Raw genomic sequence first — 14,072 nt, forward strand, 5'->3', positions numbered from 1 at the left:
CATTAGCTTCAGCCAGGATCCCTATGTAAGCTTGGGAGGCTGTCCCAGGTGATACCTTTCTGACGAACACTCTGCGCACGTTTTTGTCATCCCAGTTGAAGGTCGTGAGTAGCTCCGTGTCCCCGGGGTACCCTCCACTGCCGTAGTTTGGGCTGGCACCTGAAAAGAGAAAGGCACATCAGATGTCACCTCCCAGCTTTGCCCGTCACCCCAACTGTGCCCTGCCGCTTCCCCAGGGGCCAAGGGGGTTGTCTGAAACCAGGAGTGGATTCAAGTTTATAGCAGGCCTAGATGACCCCCCAAACCTCAAGATTTGCCACACACTCTGCACCACCAGCCCAGGGAGATACTTCTACTAGGCATCCCAGCTTAGATCCTGTTTTCCTCAGCCCTCGATCTTCCTACCCAGCCAACCACATCAGGGACGTCCGCCTGTGGCTTTGACTCTGAGTTATCCGCTGCATCCTGATCCTGCCTGAGCTCAGATCCTGCCTCAGCGCCATGCCTGGCCTGAGACACAATTCAAGACCAAAGGAAAGGTCAAGAGAAGAAAAGACCCTTCACCAGGAGCTCCTAGCTGGGAGGCACAAGCGTTTTGCTGTCCACACTCCAAGAATGATAAGTGCCGCTCTGTCGAGGAGAACTCAAGGCACAGATCTCCTGGGAGCTGCAACCACAAGCCCTGCCCTGGCATGACAGGATCGGAACAATCGCATACCCTCTGCAACAACTGCAGATGCTAGAGCGTGGGCAGGCAGGACTTAATGCAAAGCCACCGGTCACCTTCTGGAGCTTGACTCCCTTCTCCATTGTAACGCACCCCGAGGAAGAGAAATCAGGTGCCAATGTGCTGGCACCAGGAGCTGTGGGACATGACTGGCCTGCCTGGCATCTGTCGTTCAGCAGAAAGAGAGAGTCATTTCAACAGAACGTGGGACAAACTGGCTGCTGGGAGACAGTTCACTGGGACTCTGAGGATGGGGGCCCTGGTGAACACTGCCCACCCAATTATCTTTACCTGAACTTGGGCATGGTGAGAGGGCATTAGGCACTTTGTATTCGAGATTGTGCAGGGCCCAGTCTCGGTATATATTAGAGCAGCCTTTGGGCTACCCTAACTTCTCATGGTAGCTCCCTATGGGCTCTGAAAAAGAGACAACTGTCACAGCAGAGTGTCCTCTGGCCAGGCTCCCTACCCACCCCCTAAGTTGGCAAAGTCCTCCACAAAAGCGAATTCTCAGGGGCCGGTTTAAACTCACTGTGAGTCCATTTTACACAGCCAGAGAGGCAAAAAATGGCCTTTGATCAGCTGAGAACCAGGCCCTGTGTTCTCAACAGTCTGTAACTGTTATAAAGGGAGCACCTTTCTGGAAACCTTCCCTTTCCTCACCTTTGAACACTGAGAGCATGGAAAGTTTTAAGACTGTTAAACGAGCGGTTTGGGAGTTGCCGTATGTGACAACATAAAAGGTCACAACCTACTGTAAAAAAATAAAATAAAATAAAAGGCAGTTGATTAACACAGCCATAACTCAAAAAAAGAGAAGAAAAAATATGTCCCAGTTCTCGTTAAACAAACTCAACTGAAGAGCTGTTAACCTCGGAACACTGGCTACAATGACCACTGAGCCCAGGCAAGTTCTGCCGTACCAGGAGGAGATCAATGGTCCACTTGAAGATTGCTCCATAACCTGACCATCAGGCTGGTTCCTGTGTCTTGGGAGTAGACTGCAGAGTGGGGCAAATAATGGATTTTTCAGTTCACTGGCACTTTTGAAAAGTCGGGGGGGGGGAGGAATTGTGTCAGGTCAGATAGAAAACGAACCTTTTTTGAAAGTTTTTGGCAAGTCAAAAAAAAAAAGACAAAACGGGAGGGGGGGGTCAAACAAACTGTTTTGTATGGACTCAATCAAAACATTTTTCATGCTTTTAAACTGTTTTTTTTAATGAAATCAAAAGAAACGATCAAAATAAAAATAAAAAATAAAAAAATAATCAAAAATCAAAATGAAATCAAAAGAAAGTTTCAGGGGGCGGGGCACAGCAGCTGTTGAACAGCAAACAAGAGGCAGAGCAGAATCCTGTTTCTGAGGAGAATTTACAGAAGTAAATTATCCAAACTAGAAGTGTGGCCAAGACACAGGGTGAACACCCGTATTCTTGCTAACTGTGTCATGGGATCTTTAATAGCCAGCCTGAGGGCTCAAATTACACCCTTACTTTCCAGCCATGGCCCCAGGCATCTCCTTTCACTGAATATTAAATATCCCCATGTGGATGCATCTGTCCCCTCACCCACAGCCCTCTGCTAAGCTGGCTCTGGAATCCCCTGGTGCGGAGATTAATAGATGCCTGCCTCGTTTCTTGCGATAACTTATTTCCCCTGAGATAACTTCATCCCAGGCGCACAGGCTGCTTTTTCAAGCAGGTCCTCTGCCCTGTCCCTGATGTGAGTTACACACAGGGCTGCTGACTGACTTGCTCACAGACACGGAGTGTCTCAGCACTGATCCTAGATCAGAGAGAACCAAGGCCCCTTACTGCCTTCTAGATCTGTTCCCAAACCACCTGAGCTGAGAGCTCTTCATTAAGAGGCCTTCTTTGCCTATAATGAAACACAAACAGGGAAGCCAAAACCTGCACCGTGGATCATCGCTGAGGTTTAGCACACGTAAGCCAGGCCTGCAGCAAACGTCAGGTACACGGGACTATCTGGATGACTGAGTTGACAGTAGGGGGCAGGAGGTGATGTAACCGTAGCCGTGGCAACCAGTGATGCTGCTGCAGAATAATAATCCTTAGTCCTTATCATCACTAGATCTCAAAGCACTTTGCAAAGGAGGTCAGTATCATTATCCCCATTTTACAGATGAGGAAACTGAGGGAGGGGAAGTGACTGGTTTGAGGTCACTGAGATGGCCAGTGGCAGAGCCAGGAATAAACCCTAGGCATCCTGAGTGTCAGTCCAGTGTTCTAGCCACTAGGCAATACCATCTAGTGAGAGGATCAGGGATAACTGAAATAGGGAAACTGAGGCACAGAACAGGCATACGAGTCAAGTTTAGAATTCAGTAGTCTCTGGCTCCCAGCTTTGTGCTCAAATCATTCATCCATCCTATACTGTACATCAGATCAGGTAGACAGAGTGCGAAATACCATAATTAGATAGATACATAGGCAGGCAGGCATGTACAGTGACAATGATGATAGAGGGGTACCATGAATACCAGAGGTTGATAGATCTCACATAATCCATTGAGATTTAAATACGATAAGTGAGTTGACTGGAAGCCAATGGCACTGTTGATAATAACTGTGATGTGGACAGATGACAATAATATTGTGGCTTGTGACACAGAAAGGGGCTGGTGCTGAGAAGGAAGTGTTTACCAAGAGATTTAAGACCACGCTGCTCCTCTCTAGCCCCTCCCAGGGAAATGGAGCAAGCCGCTGGCATTGAGAAGGAAGTGTTTACCAAGAGATTACCAAGTCCCACCCAAGGCTTTCCATGATCTTTACAAGCAATTCTGAATTTAGCTCCACTGTCCCCTTGTGATGCAGGCAGGTGTCAACAGCTGGAGGTTACAAACGAGGACACTGAAGTACAGAGAGGGACGTAGGTGCCTAAATACCTTGCTCAAGGTCACATGGGGAATATTTGGCATAGCCAGAAACAGAACCCAAGATCCTGAATCCCTGTGTCCCAAGTGCCTCAGCCTGCAGTCCTTGCTGCTGGAAGTCCAATAACATCTCTGTTCTCAGCCTCAGATCCAGGGTGCAGTTAAATTCAACACAGCCCTCCATAATCCAGCACCAGCACCAGTCTATGCTAAGCAATGTACCTTCAATGTCACACACGGCAAGGTCAGGGATTGGATTTACCAAACCCAGTTAACCACTGACCCATCTAGTCCTGCATCCCAGCTCTCACCGATGGGTTTAATGCCCACAGCATTGTGGGAAGGTGAAAAATACCACCTTGCACGGATCCTCTCGTGCAATACCATACGGTTCACTGAGAGCCCTGCAGAACAGCCATTGTTGTATGCTCTGCAGCCTGAAGTGTGGTTATCCTTGTAATTCTCCTGTTTTGTGCACATGTTATGAATGGTCTATTATTTCAGAGTTCCAAAGGTTTAAAGCCCCTTGTCAATGTGTGTCCCCTGCCCCCTTCCAGAGGCAGTGTTAGCCCACTGGGGGCCCTAAGCAGGAATATTCTCACGGGGGAGGCCCCACACACAAGACAGAAAAAAGCAGATGGGGTCCCAGGTCCCTAAGCAATTGTTTAGTCTGCTTATCTCTAGCGCCTCCCACCCCTCCATGCCAGAGAGGACATGAGTCTGTTACAGCTGCCAGCTCAGGCTATATAGATTCATCTGGTTAGCCCTGTTCTGTCTCTGCTGGGTTGGCCACAGCCATCACACAAGAGTGCCAAGCACTGCAGCTCCATATCTCCCCAAAGACCGTCTCCTCTCTTCCTTCTTTGCATCACTGTCACCTGCCCTATATCCAGGCATGCAAGCTCACCTCCCAATGGTTCTCATACAGCTCCTCTTACCCTACGCGCTGAAGGCCTCATAGAATCATAGAATATCAGGGTTGGAAGAGACCTCAGGAGGTCATCTAGTCCAACCCCCTGCTCAACACAGGACCAACACCAACTAAATCATCCCAGCTAGGGCTTTGTCAAGCTGGGCCTTAAAAACCTCTAAGGATGGAGATTCCACCACCTCCCTGGGGAACCCATTCCAGTGCTTCACCATCCTCCTAGTGAAATAGTGTTTCCTAATATCCAACCTAGACCTCCCTCACTGCAACCTGAGACCATTACTCCTTGTTCTGTCATCTGCCACCACTGAGAACAGCTGAGCTCCATCCTCTTCAGAACCCTCCTTCAGGTAGTTGAAGGCTGCTATCAAATTCCCCCCTTGCCATCTATAATGCATTTATCTTCCCAGAACCACTCCAGAGGGTGACCTATTACCTCCAATTTACAGATGGGAAACAGGTACGGACAGGCTCGGTGACTTGCTCGAGGTCACCCAGGAAGGCTGTTGTAGAGCAGAGATTTGACCCAAATCCTTGGCTAACACCCTAAATGCTAGGCCAGGGGTAGGCGGACTATGGGCCAAATCTGGACCACCAGACCCTTTTGAACAGACCCAGGAATATTTTTAATTACTTGTTATCAATATTGTTATTTTATTATTATTATTTTCTCTGGAGCCTGGACCTTGACTATACCCTGACCAAGAAATTTGGACCTTGACAAAAAATAATTGACTACCCCTGCACTAGGCCGTCTTTCCCTTTAAGCCGGCTCAGCATAGGCGCCGACCCCGTGGGTGCTCCAGCAGGCACTGGCAACCAACTCCAACCACCCCACCCCCCAGCAACTACCATCCACCGGTGGCCCTGCCTATCAACTCCTCCCCCTCCCTCCGACTGCCTCCCACCCACCGCGATCAGCTGTTTCACCATGTGCAGGAGGTGCTGGGAGGGAAGGAGAGGAGCAGGGATGGGGCGCGCTCGGAGAAGAGGGCAGGAAGAAGTGGGGAAGAGACGGGGTGGAGTTTTGGGGGAAGGGTGGAGTGGGGGTGGGACCAACATGGAGCTGGGGTGGGAAGAGGCAGGGCAGGGGTGGGGGTTTCGGGGAAGGGGTGGAGTGGGGGCATGGCCTGGAGCTGAGGGGGTGTTGAGCACCCCCAGGGAAAATTACAAGCTGGAGCCTGTGCTGTTCACTCCTTACTTGCAAGATGCTGCCACTTCTTCCCCTGCTTTGACCATTAACTCACTGCTTTCCTAGGCAAATGCTCAAAGTCAATGAGAATTTAACCTGTGTGCAAGCCTCAGGATCTGGCCACTCTGCTAATAAGGTGAACTCAGCGTTCTTGCCTATTCAAGAGCAGGGCAGGTACTATTTGGCCTCCCACGCTAAAATAAACCAAGCCGCATCTTTTTGCCCCACTCAATGCATTTATGTTTTCCTCTGGGTACTTTGTACATTACACAGTGCCTGTCAATGCAACACAATGCAATGTCACACACACGCAGCCTGGATATAGGATCCCCTAGCTCGCAGCCAGGCAGGGGTCAGAGAGATCAGAGAAAGAGGAAGGTGGTGGCCAACAAGGGAGCTGCTAGGGAGATCCTAGGTGGGTGAGGGGAATCCATATGATGGCACATACAACTGGGCACACAGCTGCAGCACGGGAATTCTGCCAGGCTCATAAATTGCATGGGTTTGAAGTTGATAGGTCAAAGCAATCTCCCAGTGTATATATAATCTTGTAACTTGCAATTATGTGTTTTTTATCGCCTCTCTGTTACAGGCAGGTACACCGAGGCAGACAGGGACAAGGAAGAAAGATTCAGAGGCAGTCAAGATGCAAGTGTCTTCAGGGAGCTCCAGATAAACAGCTCAGCGACTTACTAGTCCCATGCTTCCCTGAAGCAGGAGGTCTCCATGGATGCATCTTTAGCGTCACCAGAGCGCTAAGGATGCAGTTACAGGATGTAGCAGAAATAATCCACACACACACTCCTGTGGAAATTCAATCCAACCAAGCCAGGCGTCAGATGCATCCACCAAAGACACGACCTGAGATTCACTATAACATGACTAGCTATTTACTTACTAAGAAATCTGCCCTACCAGGGGCCGTATAGTCAGGACTTCTGAGTTTATCCCCCTCTGAGAGGAAGTAGGGCAGGAGTGGCTAACCTGAGCCTGAGAAGAAGCCAGAATTTACCATTGTACATTGCCAAAGAGCCACAGCCTCCCATCAACTCCCCACACCCCACTCCCAGCACCTCCCACCCACCAGCGGCCTCATGGATCAGCGCCTCCTCGTCGCTCCCTGCACCTCCCGATCAGCTGTTTTGTGGCATGCAGGAGGCTCTGGGAGGGGTGGAGGGAGTAGCAAGGGCACTGCAGGCTCAGGGGAGAGGATGGGAAGGGGTGGAGTGGGGGCAGAGCCAAGGGTTGAGCAGTAAGCACCCCCCAGAAAGTTGGTGCCTGTAGCTCCAGCCCCAGAGTCAGTGCCTATACAAGGAGCCACATATTAACTTCTGAAGAGCCGCATGTGGCTCTGCAGCCAAAAGGTTGGCCACCGCTGGAGTAGGCTCTAGCGGTTAGAGCAGAGGATTGGCAGCGAAGACTCTTAGATTCTACCTCCTGCTCTGAGAAGGAGGGGAGTCTACCGTCAGTCCTCCTGGATTCTATTTCTGGCTGTGCCACTGACTTGCTCTGTGATCTTGGCCAAGTCTCTATACCTCAGCTTCATTCATTAGTAAAACTGGGACAATAAACTGGCTGAGTGAATTTTATAGCAATGCAGGGCAAGCGAGTACTCACTGGGGTCCACATAAGCCCAGCTGGGGTGGAGGGGCACAGACGGTGGAGGGGAGAACACCTCCGTTTTCATCCCTTCCCCTGAAGTTGCTTCCTCATACGTCGGGGGTGCCGATGGGGCAGTCGCATTATCCTTTTTCTCTCCCTGTCCCTGCTGTCCCTCGGAGTTAGGAGGCTTGTTATTCACAGAGAGCTGTGTGGCAAAGAGAAATCAGGATTAAAATAGCCAAGATAGAACAAAGAGGATTAAGAACAACCTCACAGCTGGAACCATCAGCTGACACATCACAGATGGCAACTCATCTGTGGTTTGGGCCTAATCCTAAACTCATCAACATCATTGGAAATACACCCATCTACTTCAATGGGCTTTGGATCTCACCTTCGCGTGAATTCAGTCCAGTACACTCGGAGATATTCAGGGTTGGAAAGCGGAGGGTGAACAGAACCTCACGCCAGGCCCCATCCCAAGAGAAGGAGGAAGGAGGTCAAAATGGAGGAGAGAGAGCCAATGAGGGACAGATATGGAGTGGGAGAGGACACAATGGAGGAGAAGAGAGGTCCAGCTAGGGACAGATATGGAGAGAAGAGGGGAGCAGAAGAGGACAAATGGAAGGAAGAAAGGGAAAACTAGGGATATAAATGGGAAGATCGGAAAGGAGGAGAGGAAAAAAACATAGATGATGAAAATCAGTTGGGGAGGACACAGAGGATAATAAATTATAGGCAACTGAGTGTGAGAGGAGGCACAGCCAGTGGAAATGGCTGAGGGAGAGTCCTCTATCCATTCGAACCCTTAGAGCAGTGATACTCTGCCCTCAGGAGCCAAATTAGACATCAACATTACCCCAAAGAGCCACAGTCATGTGAATTCATTGTTTCATTTACTACGTATATATACATTTCTCACAGCTAAATGACTGACCACGTATTATTATTTTATCAACTACAATTGGTTAATAACATAGTAAAAGCATCCAGATCAGTTAATAACTTTGATTGGTTCATAATTAAATCATATGTGTTTTAATATCATGGGCTGCAAAGAGACACTTGCTGCTCGCTAGCCTAAGTCGGAGTCTCGCTGCCTTGGGGTGCCTCACGGTGGGCACCCAAAATCACTAGGCACTAGCGCTGGATGACAAATGTGAATTAATGTCCATGGGACATTTTTTTTAACTGATTTTTTTCTACATTTCCTACAAAAAATGTTCAGTTCTTCAACAAAGAAAAAAGAAATCCGCCATTCTCACCATCCCATATTTTTTTTATTTACTAAAAACCAAACATTTTACCCATGAACAATTTCATTTGGTCAAAAAAAATTCTCCTCCCTCCTCCCCCACCCCCAAGGAAAAGGTTTAGATGACAAAAAACCAACCTGCTCTACTTGTCAGGTTTGAAAATTGCAGCCTTCGTCCTTTACATGGAGTACAATTTTCCGAAGCATCTCAGTACTTTAGGAACCTAAATCCCATTGAAAATCACCTAGGGCCAGAATGGCAAAGGCATTTAGACACCTAAGGATGCAGATAGAGGCCTTGTGGGATTTTCAAAAGTGCCTAACTCCCACTGACATTCAATGGGAGTTAGGTACTTAAATATATTTGTAGATCAGCCCTTAGGTGCTTTTTATCCACTGTCATCGGTTTCTAAGTCAGCACTCCAGGAAGTTTCTCAAGAAACGTCCTTATATGAAACATCCAGCAAAGACCCATCGGCAACGCATCAAAGAATCTCTATGTCCATGGGACTGTTTTACTATCAGCAGGATGTTTCTGTTCCCAAATGGAGCCCAGACAGCTGGACATGAAGCAGATCCACTTTCATCAGCAACTTTCTTTGAAACTACCATTTAAATAATAGTTTTTAAGCCAGAGAGACCATTGTTCATCTGTTCTGACCTCCTACATTGCATAGGCCAGAGAACTGCACCTAGTCATTCCTGCATCAAGCCTATAACTTCTGGCAGAGCTAGAGCATAAATCAGAGTGAAAATAGAGCTGGAAGTTTCAGTAATAATTCTTTTACACCTGTGTCTATGACTAACCGAAAAGCCCTGAGCCAAAGCTTTTCCCCAGTTAGGCCACTCAGACCAGTAAAACTCATTCACAGGTGATGCAGGGACCAATTATCCAGGCTTTTGTGCACAGAAATACACAATTATCATCATTTTGCTAAGGAAAGTCTTGTGTACTCCAGGCATCTTTGCATCATACCTCCATGGTCAAAGCCAAGGTCTTAGAAATCATAGAAATTCAGGCTGGGAGGAATTTCAAGAGGTCCTCCAATCCAGCCCCACTGGGCTGGGTCAGGATTAAATATTCCTACATCAACCCTGATAGATGTGGCCCAACATAGGAAGCATTCTAGCCTAGCAGATAGAGCACTGGACTGGAACCCAGGAGACTGCGGATCTGTTTTTAGCTCTGACCTGCTGGATGACCTTGGGCAATTCACTTCCCCTCTCTGTGCTTCAATTTCCCCATCTGTAAACAGGGATAATGCTACTCATCTACTTTACAAAGCATTCTGAAATCTATGAATGAAAAATGCTATATAAGTAGTTATTTATTATTATTATTATTATTAAAAGAAGTCTATCGCCATCCTAGTCGCTGAAATAATATCCTATTCAACTTATTCATAAATGATCTGGAGAAAGGGATAAAAAGTGAGGTGGCAAAGTTTGCAGATGATACTAAACTGCTCAAGATAGTTAAGGCCAAAGCTGACTGTGAAGAACTTCAAAAAAATCTCACAAAATGGATAAATGTAAAGTAATGCACATTGGAAAAAATAACCCCAACTATATAGACAATATGATAGGGCTAGTTTAGCTACAACAAATCAGGAAAAAGAACTTGGAGTCATCGTGGATAGTTCTCTGAAGACGTCCACGCAGTGTGCAGCAGCAGTCAGAAAAGCAAACAGGATTCTAGGCATCATTAAAAAGGGGCTAGAAAATAAGATGGAGAGTATCTTATTGTCTTTGTATAAATTCATGGTACGCCCACATCTTGAATACTGCGTACAGATGTGGTCTCCTCGTCTCAAAAACGATATACTGGCACTGGAAAAGATTCAGAGAAGGGCAACTAAAATGATTAAGGGTTTGGAACGGGTCCCATATGAGGAGAGATTAAAGAGGCTAGGACTTTTCAGCTTGGAAAATAGGAGACTAAGGGGGGGGGGATATGATAGAGGTATATAAAATCATGATTGATGTGAAGAAAGTAAATCAGGAAAAGTTATATACTTGTTCCCATAATACAAGAACTAGGGGCCACCAAATGAAATTAATAAGCAGCAGGTTTAAAACAAATAAAAGGAAGTTCTTCTTCACACAGCTCCCCGTCAACTTGTGGGACTCCTTGCCTGAGGAGGTTGTGAAAGCTAGGACTATAACAGCGTTTAAAAGAGAACTGGATAAATCCATGGTGGTTAAGTCCGTTAATGGCTATTAGCCAGGATGGGTAAGGAAGGGTGTCCTTAGCCTCTGTTTGTCAGAGGGTGGAGATGGATGGCAGGAGAAAGATCACTTGATTATTGCCTGTTGGGTTCACTCCTTCTGGGGCACCTGGCATTGGCCACTGTTGGTAGATAGGATACTGGGCTGGATGGACCTTTGGGCTGACCCAGTACGGCCATTCTTATGTTCTTAATAGTATCATTGAAATCAACGATTGTTTGTCATTGACTTTAAGGGAAGAAGACTTGGGCCCATAAACAATCCCAAAATTATAAAAAAGCCAAAGATGTACCTATATAGAGAGGATGCGTACCTGTACAGAGAGAGATAATGAGCATGATACAGGGCAAAGCAGCTACAGATGGTACCAGCCCATTACATGCCAGGCCCACAGTTTTGTATGTATCCACAAACACCACTCAAAGACTACGCCAGCTCACTACGCACCAGCCAACAACTAGATAAAACCAATAACAACCAATCACTGGTTGTGTCAGCTCAACGTGCACCAGTCGCTGGCAATCGCAACTCAGATCACACCAGTGACGGGCCTGGTGAACTCAACCAACGCCAATCACTGGCTAGAGAAAGCCACAATAAATCCATCACAAAACGACACGAACCAATCGCCAGCTAGGCAAAACCAGTATAAACCGATCAGCAATGACATCTGTCTGTCATCAACCAATGGCGCACATTGCATCCACGCCACATGTGCCAGGATGAGATGACCTCATTCAAATGGGGGGGAAAGCCCACGGAAGGTGAGGAGGAGGAACGGAATCCTTGCAAAATGGTCTTTTCATGCAATGATTTCTTGTATAAGGAGCTGGTACCCACCCCAGCATCTACCCCCCCCTGTATTCAGACTCCCACTGCATCCCATCAGAGATAGCATGTGGTACCAACCACACGCAGAATATTGTCTCTGACTCTCCCCCTGCCAATCAAGTAGCATCCTTGCCATAGCTACCCAGAAAGAAAACACATCTCACTGTCCCAGGACAGACCACTAGCTGGTTATGTAACCCCTGGATACATATTGGCAGGGGTTATGTAACCAGCCCATGGCTCCATAACAGATACTGGGGTAGCTGGACACCGTCTACATCTAGACAGCCACTGATCTGGTGTGTACAGTGACAGGGCATCATGTCCGTGTGGGCTCAAAAGTAAAACTCAGCCAGAGAGAATCCTGCAGCCCAGACGCATCCAGGATTAGATATATATAGATATGTGTGTGGTGGGGGAGGAACCAGAGGATGCTGTGTTGCCATGGCAACTGACTTCTCAAGATAGGGGTGGGTGGGAAAGCACAACCTCCCTCCCCCAACCCAATTCAATTAATTACATGTCAGGGTGAGGGGGTTAAACCTGCTCCTTTTTAGCCAACCTGCTGGTGGTACAGAAAAAAGCGCAAGGACAGAGCTAAATCTGGCATGGGCAGGATACCGTAGGGCTGTGCACAAATACAGACTGAATCAGAACACTCACTCTATAACCTCCCGGTGATATAACCCTCCACTCCATTTCCCTTCCAGATCCCTTCTGTTATAGGCCCCCGATTCATGCACGGTGCAGCTGGGCCATGCAAGGACGCCCAGCTCTTGGCTCCATCTCAACACTACAATTTTTAATCTCTGGGCTTAAATAGTCCCATTCCCCCTTTGCAAAGTTGGGGGGCAGAAAAGTTAGCCTGATGTTTGAGTCCCGACCTACCTTCCCTTGGGTCATCGTGCCTCACGGGTGATGCTCTCCTGCTTGGGACACTGACAGTTGTGCACCGACACTTGTGCAGAGCACTAGGAGCAGCAGCAGCAGCAGCAGAGAGAACGCCTCTTGCCTCTCTTGTGCCGGCCTGGTGAGAGGTTTGCTCGCTGCAGTCAAGCCAGCCTCTGCAGCCTGTGCTGATGCTCTTATGTTCCAGCAACATCCACGAGCTACCAGTCTGCTGGAGAAAGGACTGTACCATTTCTACTCCGCAGGGCAGGGGGAAAGGAAACCAGGCAAAACCGAGGGGGGCGGAGGGAGGATGCAATCACATGCCAGGACAAAAGCCACCAGCAAGTGCCAGGATGAAGCTGGGAGGGGGTGGGGAAGTGGAGGGATGCAGAAATGATGCTCTTCTTGCAGCATCTCTCTCTCTCTGCTACATCACATCAGAGCCAATTGCAGCCCGGGGCGGGCGGAGCAGTGTGTGAGTAATTTCCCCATGGCACCGCAACACCGTGGCTAGGGTCCAGCCCTCCAGGATTGTCCTGGCGTCTCCAGGAATTAAAGATTAATCTTTAATGAACGATTATGTCATGTGATGAATCCTCCAGGAATACATCCAAGTGAAATTGGCGGCCCTGACAGTCGCATATGCCATCTCCACCAGCCCTGTTGGCAGAGGGACGGAGGAGAGGACGGCTTTGGAGTGAAAGGCTCTGCCTTGCCCTGGAGCTGCTGTGGGATCAAAGGAAGGCCTGTGACAAGCTCTGTAACATGAGACGGAGGAGTGAAATGCGCCCTGGCTTTGCGACACCGCCGGGAGGGGATCATGAACCTCGTGGTCCCCACTCATGCACTCAGTTCAAACCCGAGTCTATGGCGCAGGGAGGGGATCGAGAACTTCATCGCAATGGGGTGCAACCCCCACACAGACCCCCAGCTCAGACCCAGCTCTGTGACACAGGTGGGGGGGGGGGTCACAGACCTCACAGCTCAGGGGATGGAGGCCCCACTCCCAGACCTGACTCAACCCCACCTCTGTAACGCAAGGAGGGATTCAACAGGGACTTAACACTCCAGGGTCAGAGCCCCCATTCAGAATTTTGACTAGCTGCAGTGTTTAACTCTTTCCACTCTGCAACACTTTTACACTTGTCATGGGAACTTTAATGTAAAGTGTAACACTGGTCTACAATTTTTGAGAAGTTGTCTGCTTCAGAGATAAAATGTGATATTTATTATGTATTTTGATGTGCTGAATTCAAATATGCCAATTAAAACAACTGATTGGCTACTGTTTCTAAGGTATTTAAGTTTTTGCATTTTATGTCTATGTATATTGTGTAGATAGTAGAGTTTTAATCATAAATTGTAAACCTAGGTCTTTTCATGTGTTTATGGTTGCTTTACATGATAATATTTCACCTGTCCTGTTTATGTAACACTTTAAAAATCAGCAAAAGGGTTATATAAATAAAATTTATTATGAAACAAAAGGCAAAAAACTATTATGTACATAGTTTAGTCCTATTC

The 14,072-nt window shown here is 47.8% G+C and overlaps 1 protein-coding gene across 1 annotated transcript in view; it reads right to left on the reverse strand.

The window, feature by feature from the left end:
• The window catches only part of FAIM2 (Fas apoptotic inhibitory molecule 2), a 40,640-nt gene extending 26,853 nt beyond the window's left edge, over nucleotides 1-13,787 (reverse strand). The window contains exons 1-3 of the mRNA XM_030554543.1: nucleotides 12,546-13,787; nucleotides 7,358-7,547; nucleotides 56-159 (exon numbers count right to left, since the gene is read on the reverse strand). Coding sequence (XP_030410403.1) covers nucleotides 56-159; nucleotides 7,358-7,547; nucleotides 12,546-12,560 — 309 coding nt within the window. The 5' untranslated portion in view covers nucleotides 12,561-13,787. The remainder of the gene's footprint in view (nucleotides 1-55; nucleotides 160-7,357; nucleotides 7,548-12,545) is intronic.
• Between the last annotated feature and the right edge of the window lie 285 nt (nucleotides 13,788-14,072).

This window comes from Gopherus evgoodei, chromosome 3, assembly GCF_007399415.2.
Source record: "Gopherus evgoodei ecotype Sinaloan lineage chromosome 3, rGopEvg1_v1.p, whole genome shotgun sequence".
In the NCBI taxonomy this organism is placed as follows: domain Eukaryota; kingdom Metazoa; phylum Chordata; order Testudines; family Testudinidae; genus Gopherus; species Gopherus evgoodei.